This window comes from Triticum urartu, chromosome 7A (assembly GCF_056163025.1).
Source record: "Triticum urartu cultivar PI428250 chromosome 7A, HENAU_Tu73, whole genome shotgun sequence".
Classification (NCBI taxonomy): domain Eukaryota; kingdom Viridiplantae; phylum Streptophyta; class Magnoliopsida; order Poales; family Poaceae; genus Triticum; species Triticum urartu.
Genome location: NC_141879.1, coordinates 130126017 through 130136413, shown reverse-complemented (window position 1 = coordinate 130136413; position 10397 = coordinate 130126017). Strand labels below are relative to the sequence as shown.

The 10397-nt window shown below is 47.8% G+C and overlaps 1 protein-coding gene across 1 annotated transcript; it reads right to left on the bottom strand.

Moving 5' to 3' along the window:
• Nucleotides 1–679: 679 nt before the first annotated feature.
• On the bottom strand, nt 680–1441 carry LOC125522316 (protein TAPETUM DETERMINANT 1). Its single transcript, XM_048687384.2, has 2 exons — nt 1258–1441; nt 680–1173 (listed from the first exon to the last, which is right to left on the bottom strand). The coding sequence occupies exons 1-2, from the start codon at nt 1316–1318 to the stop codon at nt 836–838; spliced, it is 399 nt and encodes a 132-aa protein (XP_048543341.2). The 5' UTR covers nt 1319–1441; the 3' UTR covers nt 680–835.
• Between the last annotated feature and the right edge of the window lie 8956 nt (nt 1442–10397).

Genomic DNA, 10397 nt, shown 5'->3' with positions numbered 1-10397 from the left:
GCCAGCCATGCCATTCGCAAATGCCATCCTGGTTATGGAACGGTGGCTGGCTATTGCAATCCTTATTTTTTCCTTGTTATTTTGTTCTCAACATCTCCTTCATGCTAGAGGAGATTGGATCGGATAGATCGATTTGACACGAATACAAATGTTGTTTATTTATCTGTGATTGTTTAATTTTTCTAACGCTCAGACGCCTGAAACCTTTCAGATTTTATAGCCAATTCCACCATAGGTGCATACGTAGACAACTGGAAATCGAGCTCCAAGCATGAGATGGAGACACCGTGTCTGGCTGAGGTGTCCTCAGCGAAGGAGAGGAAAAGAGTTGACCGGTTGAGCGATAGCTAAGGAGATGGCATCATGATGGAGGAGGCGGCTAGGGCAGGGGCGTGGCAACGAGGCAAGGCCGCGGGTGCTGGTGGCAAGCCGTTATGCCTGGGTTGGAGGGCGGGAGGAGGAAAAAGGAGAACAGTGCAACGCTGAATGCAACTGATTCATAGGCAATTTCTTTCGTTGTTTAACGTCAGGTAGTTAATTCATTTGCGAACGTTTTTGCTGTAATAATTTGTACTCCTCGTAAAGAAATATAAAAGCTTTTAGGTCATTAAAATAGTGATCTAAACGCTTTTATATTTCTTTACAAAGGGTGTAACTAACACTCACATTCGTGTTACAATAGAGAGAAACCGCACCAAATCAGCCTAGCTAATATCAAACGGGATAGCATCCGGCGCGGCGGAGCGCGCAATCGCACTACTGCACTTGTGCACTGTAAAATGTCTCTTACATGAGTACCATCGGCTGATCAGGCACACGCAGCTACTAGTACTACCTAGCAGTGCACCTGTGAGCTGACCAGTGGGAAGTCGAACGGCGTCATCCAGGCGTACTTGAACCGCACCGGCGCGCCGCTCGGGATCCGCCGGCCGCCCCGGAGCAGGCAGCGCTCGCCGTCGACCGGCCGGATCGCCCGCGGGTCCACGGCCTCGACGCTGCTAAGGCCGTAGCAGCGGAGCAACACCCTGGACTGCGCGCACCGGCAGCGGTTGGTCACCTCCACCGCGTACTCCGGCTTCCCCTCCACGACCCGCCCCGTCGCCGACTGCCTCACCACCAGGTCAGCCGCCCGGCACGGCGTCCGGCCCGCCGCATCTGCTCCCAGCTCGTCGCCTGTATCCACGCACATATCGTTGTCACACCACACACCTACCTATAGCTCGTACCAAGAACATGCTTCGTGTAAACAATTGTTACCTTGGCTGGCGCTGCAGAGGAGCAGCAGTAGCGCGAGGTACACGAAAGCTTGGCTCGCCATGAAGACTCTCGGGTTGCAGCTAAGGTGGCCGTGGTTGCTTGCGTGGTTGTTTGTATCTTCATGGATCGGTGGATTATAACGGACAAGGAGCGAGCTAGAGCCATCCCCATCACGGCGGGTCAGGACAGGGCCATGAGGGGGCGGGGAGGGTTGTCGTGTGGGAAGAGGGCAAACCAGCATGTGCCATGCCAGGCGAGGCGATCAGGTCGATCCGCCGTTTTCTTCCCCGCAAAAAATGGAAAATGTCAATCTTAACGTTCATGCTTGAGCTTGCAGCAAAGCTCCGCTTTGGCTACAGCTAGCCTACAGGGAACAGCGGGTAGGTGCAGTGCATGCATGGATGATGGGTGACGACACGTACGACCGATATCCCACATGGCTTGCTCCGGGAATGCATGGCGGACAAAGGAGTAGCTAGCGTGCACCGTATTTGTATCCACCGCTCCCACCTGCTTTGACTTCTTAGTTTTGTTGCAATACAAATGAGGTGTCTTTTTGTATTTGTTGTAACAAGCCAGTACATACATGTACATATACATGGACCCCAAACACCACTTACAGACATATAAACCTAAAATGTCTTCCTCTTTACTCTCTCTCGGTCTCGGTCTCGCTCCTCTCTAGCCTCCCACTGTCGGCAGCCTCTGCATCCACCGGACTCATATTTCTCATGGGTTGAGAGACGGAGTTAAATTTTAGGAGGTCGAATCACAACCAAAACATACCACCTAGCAGCTCCACGCAGTGGCAGTGTTAAACAAAGCGAAGCACGGGCCAATAGACTTCTTCTTAGGCCATGTGTTGTTAATGGGCCAAACTAGTGGCAAAGTCTAAGAGCAATTTCAGAGATAAGAATGGGTCGTCGTCCAATATGGTCGGGAGCAACTAGTAGACGAGCGCACCTTCCGGAGCCTCCCAACGATCGGCGCCATTTGGCGCGCTCTCACCCGCCTGTCATGTGTCGCGCTCTGGGTGCTTCCTCTGGATTTTTTTTATTTTTCTGCACACGTTTTCGGCTTTTTAAACTGTTTTTTTGGGCTTTTCCGGCGTTTCGGTTTTTCACCGATCTTCCTTAGCTTTTGGATAAAAAATGAAAAAAAATTCTACATGAAAAAACGTGTTTTCTTTTTTTCTATTTCACGAGAGTCATGGTTTTGCTTTCATCAGAGTCATGGCCGTGCCTCTTGGAAACAAAAAAATGCGTTTTCTGTTTTTTCTTTCTTCCACGAGAGGCACGGTTTTGCTTCCGCGAGAGGCACGGTTGTGCTTTCATGAGAGTCACGGCCATGTGTAACATCCCAATATTTCAATTTGAAATGGTATGCATAGGTCATTCATGCATATCATATTTTATTGCATTTTCGTTCCGCGATCCTCGAAATCCTAAGCAACTCAAGGACCCTTGGAGAGAGTTGGGGATTTCCTGGTTTTCATATTTGATTTTTATCAAATAATGAAATGAGGATTTTTGATTTTAATATTTTTTTCTCTCCGAAAAATATTTCATTTTAAAATAAATGAGAGGAGATAAAATGACTTCTCCAAAATTATTGAAATATTGGAGGAAAAATATCAAAATCATTTATTTGATTTTGTTTGGATTTTATTTGCAATTAGGAAAATTGCACGTTTTTCAAAATTGCATTTTAGGGCCAAGAAAATGTTCATCTTGTTCTAAATATTTTATTTAGACAGTGAAAATTTGTTTTGGCATTTTTATATTTTTATTTTATTTTCTAGGATTTTATTTCTGTCGGCGAAATTGTTTTAAAAAAAATCTCTCGAGCCGACTGGGCCGAAACCCAACCGGGCCGCCGGCCCAAGTCGCCGTTGCTGCCTTCCTCGCGCGCGTGTGCTGCCGCCGCCGCCGACTCGGACGAGGAGTCCGAGCCGGACTCCTGCCGCCGCCGCGCCTTGCCCCCTACTCCAAGTAGCCCCCCCCCCCTTTAAAGCCACCGCCAAGCCCCCCACCACCACACCACCACCGCCGCCCCGTGTTGGGATCTACGGTAGGGTGCGTCGACTGCAAATTAAAATTTCCTACGCGCAGAACAACCAAGAACATGCTACGGGAGATGGATCATAGTTCGTTACCACTAGACGCACAGTGCCGTGCAGCGGAAGAAGAGTTGGGGCAGCGCGTCAGCGTGGATCGTCTCCTCCTCGTCCGATCTCCCTCGTGCAACTGGTGGTCGGTTCCCACGTATAGGTTCGCCGGAGCGGCGCAAGTGCACTGCCTCTAACGGTATCCGCGCGTGCAGGAGGAACGTCGTGCGGCGGACTGCTAGGTCCGGTCACACAACCGGCGGCGAGTGGAGGTGTCTATTCGCAACACATGCAAACCCTAGTGACAGCGCCGAAGCGATCAATCCCATGAGTGTGCGGCACCTCCACTATATATAGAGGCGTCCGTCGCGGGCTCAACACTTGGGCCTCGCACGGACCCTAAAGCCCATAAGTCTACTCGGCCACAATCCGAATACAGTTCGGATCACATCAGACCAGTGTCCTCAGATCCGACCTCGTAGGTTCCTTCCCTTAAGCGCGTGACCCCTTAGGTTCAAGTCGGCTTGGTCGTAGTTCGGATCACCTACGAACTGCACGGTTGGTAGCGGCCTCTAGCAAGGCATGCCGAACACCAAGCAGACTATGAAGCTGGTTAGCGAACCTGTACATCATACTTCCATTCCTTTTGCCACACGATATATGTTGTCGACCTCAAGGCGAGTCTGTCATCCTTGTGCTAGCCTAACCTCTTTCTCGTTCCAGTGATGCCGACCACTATCCGGATTATCTCATAATCCTTGTCACATGGCCATGCTTATCCTGGTCGGATCACACGAGGGGCCCAGAGTATATCTCTCCTGGTCGGAGGGGCAAATCCCATCTTGCTCGACCATGTCTCGCAGCATGGGTCTGGACAAGTCTGAAACTTACCTTTGTAACTACCTAGTCACGGAGTAGCGTTTGGTCGGCCCAAAGCAAGTCTGTCACCATCCCGAGTACATGCGTCAGCACAGGTCTTAGGACATAGAACATATGTAGTACTAGAGACTCACGGATGACATATCGCTGCGTCTCATAGTTGGGTCTGTCCGACTCGGACCTTATCTCGACTCGGATCCGACTACGTCGAATCCGACCAGATCCTTCCAAGTCCATATTATCTGGTTAGCATCCAATGCTCCATGGCTAGTGAGACCAAGCCATCGACCGTGTCATATGCCAGTCTAGTTGGCTGCGCGTCCACACAGCCCTTTCGACTAGGGACCTTTTAGGACAGTCATCATACAATGCATAGTCCCACAAACAAGTCTCGTACTTGCTGATACACATCATTGATAATGTCCAAGGACTATCTTTATTCATAAACACATAGGAAATATCATCATACATGATTGCCTCTAGGGCATATCTCCAACACCCCGAGCCGCCACCGTAGCCCCGCCGCCTACCGCGTCGCGCCGCCCGAGCCACCGCCCGCAGCCGCCGCCCGCCGCCCGCAGCCGCCGCCGAGCCCCGCCGCCCAACCCTGCCTCGCCGGAGGTACCGCGCCAGATTCCGAGCCGCCGGTTTTTTTTAAACCGTTCGGTTTTTTTAGAAAACCCCTAATTCGTTTTTTTTGATCGGTTCGCCGGTTTTTCTCGGTTCTTCTAATTAGCGGACGTTCGTCCGTACGGTTATTTTAACGAACGGTTTTCGCCCGTTAGTTACAGTTAACGAACGCTCGTTCGTTAGTCTATTCGTCAGTTTTCTTTTTATCGGATTTATCCGCGATTATTTTCGATCGCGATTTCTGATCCGTTCTTAGTTTATGTTTATCTTTTCGCTCGTTAGTCAGAATCAGGCAATTCAAGCGCCTAGATCTTCGTCTCGAGACCCTCTTTCTGTTTAACCAACTTGCACAAGTTTTTGCTACTGTAAAATTTGACCTAAGTCCAGATTAATAAACGGATCTTGTTTCTTTCGTCGTTTGAGTTTCCTTGCTCTGTTTGATTTGATTCTTTTTGCTAACCGGAGTTCTTAAGTTGAACTTTCTGGTCAACCTCTCTTATTTGAGTTTTGCTTGTGCATCTTTGCTTGTTGCTTATGTATGTTATTGTTTGTTTGCGATAGAACACCCGGAGTGCGAAGCGTGTTACTACGAGTCTCTAGGTTTCGCGGATCGTCGGCAAGGCAAGTAACACATTGGTCATACTCTTTTCATACCCAGTTTTTATGCATTAGTTCCAATCCTCAAACATTGCATGATTAGGATGTCATTAACTTGTGGGTTGGGAAGTAGTTGTTGAGGTAGAACCTATTGCCATGTTACTATCAAACCCTTGGGAGTTACTTCTATGCGTTGCTTATATTGCTATGCTATGCTATGCTCGTAGACGTGGTTTGGGTTTGAGTGAAATCCATGACAGATGTGAGTTGTTAATTAATGGTTCAACTTAAGGTGGCAACTTAAATTAACATCTGGGTGGATTGAGGCACCTGGGGAACCCAGTGTTGTCTGGTTTTTTTTTTGAAATCCCGGAGTACCCGTGTGATCTTCCTATGGACCGCCACCCAGGCTCAAAGGGAACTAGGATGATTCATGCTAGAAACTTCCGTGTGCAGTCACAAGCTATTATGGGCTCTAGCATAGTTGAGTAAGTTACGTGAAGCTCTTGAAGAGGTAGATCAGCAGGTAGTGGGTTTTGTAGGTTTGGTATGATCTACCCGGGGTAAAGAGTTAATGTTTCTGAAAGATTGTGTCTCGGTCATCCGTTTCTCAAACACTATGTAGTGCGAGAAATCCAACATAGGCGATCGGGTCTTGTGGGGTAAAGTGCACAAACCTCTGCAGAGTGTATAATCTAATCATGGTTAGCCGTGTCCCCGGTTATGGACAAATTTGAGTATCTAGTACTTGGGTTATCACATGTATCTCATCATTTTTAATTAATATTGTTGGGTTGTTAACTACTTTAATTTGGGATTGAGTTGGGGTTACCTTCTCAATATTGTTCAACCACCATGATAGTTAAATTAAAATCTATTCCTTTGTTGTAGGGAAAATTTGGCTTTTCACAAAACTATAAACATAGAGCTTTCTACCAGCCAAATATGCATGTAGTGATAGCATTATTTTGTTCTTGCCCTACTGTGTTACTTTGCCAGCATATTCCATGTGCTGACCCGTTTTCGGGCTGCAACATATTATGTTGCAGACTTTTCAGACGAGGAGTAAGGTTCGTTAGGTTGTTGACGTGCAGCTCAGTTATGCCGTTGGAGTTGATGGACTCACTTTATCTTCCAAGCCTTCCGCTGTTATCGCATTAGATGGCCTTAAGCCATATTGTTGAAATAAGTTCTCTCTTGAGACTTTTCGATGTAATAAGTGTGTGATTGCTACTCTGTTATACATCCTCGAGTATTGTGTGTGTCAGCATTACTGATCCAGGGATGACACTGAAGCACAGACACTTGACCATCTGAGGTCGGGTCGCTACAAGATGGTATCAGAGCACACGCTGAGTGTAGGACACGACCATTAAGATTAAACCATAGGTCACTCTTCTCTTCCCATTTCTGACTCCTCTCCATTTTCTACTCTTTAGGATGACGGGGATAAAGAACAAGTTTGCACAACCGGATGAAGACACACCTTTTGGACGTCACTTGAAGGAAGTCACTAGGTACTTGAACATTGGAATACCAAGCTTCACCGGGACGTACAACGCCACCCTACCAGAAGAAGAGCGCTGGATGATTCAAGTACAAGTTCCAGGAAGGACGTTCTCGCCAACCTCTAAACCCATAGAATTTTCCTTCGACACACCAACCTAGAGTTTAGGAAAGAGTATGGCAACTCACATCACCATGGGATGCATTGGAGAAGTGTATCACAGGGATCTCAAGGACACTATCTACCAAATATGTGGGCGCCGAGACGAGCAATGGGAAGTAATCAGCACTAAGAAGGATAGATCCGTTGCAGCTTTCATCTAGGAGCTAAACCAGCACATTCGACGTCAGGAGAACCAGATGTGCGCGGACATGATGGACTTGAAGAAGGAGAAGACTAGGATCATCGAGCTAGAGGAAGAACTCAAGTTTACATGCGATGGATATGAGGAGGAAATCAAGACACTACTGGAGAAGAATGACGACCTAGTTAAGAAGATCGGAGTATTCATGGGAGACCCCACACCAGTAGAAGAAGACGAAGAACCCAAGGAGATTCGCCCCGAGGACTACATCATCATCGACGACACCGATTCCGATCCTAGTGAGGATGACTTTGGAGACGAAGCTGGAGCAGACATTATGCATTCTTCCACCGATCAAAATTTCTAGATGACCACCATATATTATTAGCATTCCCCCATGTATTTAGTAGTAGTTGATCACTTTTGCGATAGTTCTAGACCGCTTGTATGCCCTTGCTTGATTGCTTGAGTGAAATGATTGTGTTTGTCTCATGTGCATATGGGTAGTGCTTTCTCATTAGACCTCATTCTATTCTGATCTCTCCCCTCTAAACCCATCAGATGCCTCCGAGACGTGACACCAGTTTTGCTTTTCCGCCGGAGCTCACTCAGTTGATCCAGCAGCAGAATACCCTGATGCAGTTGTTAGTTCAGAAGCAAGGCAACAACTGTCACATCCCTAGTTCTGGTATGACCTAGGCTAGCCTTCATGTTTGCATCATGTTTAAATTCCATTTAAATTTGAAATGGGGATTTGTGAAACCCTCAGAATCATTTCTGAAAATGACCCAAGTAAAAATTGCTCCAAAAGGGTCCAAGAAAATGCTCATGTTGCTCTTTGAAAATATTGGACAGAGATAAAATCAAATCAATATTTTTAACAGCCCGTTTTCGCCCGGAGCCGAACTCCGGCCGCCGCCTCGAGCCCCGCTCCGGCGAGCTCCGGCGCCCCCGCAGCCTCCCACCACCGGCGATTTTAATTTAACCCCGGCCGGATCTCCTTGCGGATGGAACCCGAATAGGCGATAAACCTGGACTAGAGTCTTGTGTGGTTAGTCAGGTCGTGGCCGACACCCTCGCCAGGCTTCCGCTTGAAGGTTGCCGAGATACATGACGTGTACATGGTGATAAGTGGTGAGAGCGTGTGTGAATAAGTACACCCCTGTAGGGTTATCATGATCTATTCGAATAGCCGTGTCCTCGGTTATGGACTTCTTGGATGCTTACGTGGTACATAGACAACTTAAAGTGGATACTCTAAAATGCTCAAGACAAGTGTGAGTGCTATGGATGGCCTTCTCGTAAGTATACGGGGATGAATCCATAGTAGTGTATTGATGTGGTGATTAGTCGACTCGTGTGCGCTGCCTCACCTCAAAGAAGTTTCTCGTTGTCGTAGAACAGGATAGCCACTTAGTCAAAGCTGGCTTGCTGCAACTAAACCCCACATTACCTTCTTAATACTAATGCATGTATGATAGGATCTGATGTAAGTCTTGTTGAGTACCTTTGTACTCACGTTGCTTTATTTATGTTTTTGCAGCGAAGACTTCTGTCTCACTAGTAGTACCGCTTGGACTTTGATGAGTGGCTTGTTACCTCAGCTACGATCTTGTACCCTTGGGAGGGACTTGTAGATAGTCAGGCTTCTCAGCCTTTTCTTTTGTAGTTGTCTGTACTCAGACATGTAATGCTTTCGTTGCTTGTATGCTCTGAATGATGGGTCATGTGACCCCTGTTTGTATTTAATGCTATGTGGCTCTTCTGAGCCTTTATCTATATGAGTTTGCGTTATGTTGTGATGCCATGTTGTACAGCACATACTTGCATGTTATGCGTACGTGTGACGTGTATTGCTATGTGTGGGATCCGACAATCTAGTTGTTTATCCTTGGCAGCCTCTCTTATGGGGAAATGTAGTCTAGTGCTTCCTTGAGCCATAGTAGTCCGCTACAGCCCGGTTCACCGGAGTCCTGCTAGCCCAGCACTACTGCTCAGGATACTTGACTGGCCGGCATGTGTTTCACTTCATTCCTGTGTCTGTCCCTTCGGGGAAATGTCACTTGGTGACATCCGGAGTCCTGCCTAGCCTGCTACAGCCCGGGTTCCCCGGAGTCCTGTTAGCCCACTGCTACAGCCCGGATTCACATGCTGCTTACCGACATGCTCGATGTGAATCATGTATGCATGTCCCCATAGGTTAGTGCCGCTTTGGGTTCACGACTAGCCATGTCGGCCCAGGTTCTCTGTCATATGGATGCTAGCGACACAATCACATACGTGAGCCAAAAGGCGCAAACGGTCCCGGGCCAGGGTAAGGCGACACCCGTGGGGATACTGTGCGTGAGGCCGCAAAGTGATATGAGGTGTTACCGGCAAGATCGATGTGACTTGGAATCGGGGTCCCGACAGCGTTGCTATCAGAGCCTGACTGCCTATAGGATTTCCAAGCCAACCTGGTCGAAGTTGAGTCTAGAAATTCTTTAGTTATGTAGGGGAATTGATTGTGGAAGGGAACGTAAGGCTCTTTTTACTCCTTTTACCTCATACCCATCTGATCTGAGTCATCCTATCTTTCCTATGGGGTTAAGGAACTAGGCTTTCTCTTCCGTCTATCAGGATCACGTGTTACTACTCCGTAGTCTCTAAGGTTTGGTTGATCTGAGTCTTATCCCAGTTTGAGTACCTCCGGTGTAGCCTGTTTAGTAATATCTCAGAACCTTGAGTGATGATGTTGAGTATGGTACTACCTCGTCGTTTGCAGGATGCCTCATTTCGAGCGCCGTTATGCTGTCGGAATTGTCCTAGGAGTTCAAGAGATAGTATTTTCCTTGTACTATATTCTACATCCTTATGATGATGCTGAATCCATCCTTGTTTCCTTGGTTGGTTCTTCAGGATGTCATCAGCTAACCGAAGTTCTGTTGCTCGTAGCCGGAACCACGGAGATGGTAGGGATGAGGATCCTCCCGATCAGTCTTCGTTGGAAAAGTTCATGTTAGAGGTTGAGATGAACAAGCATGAGACCAACCGCTTGTTAGCACGTATCGAGGAGAAGACCGCACCTCAGTGCAATGAGTCAGCGACCATCCATGATTTCATTGGTCTGAAACCAC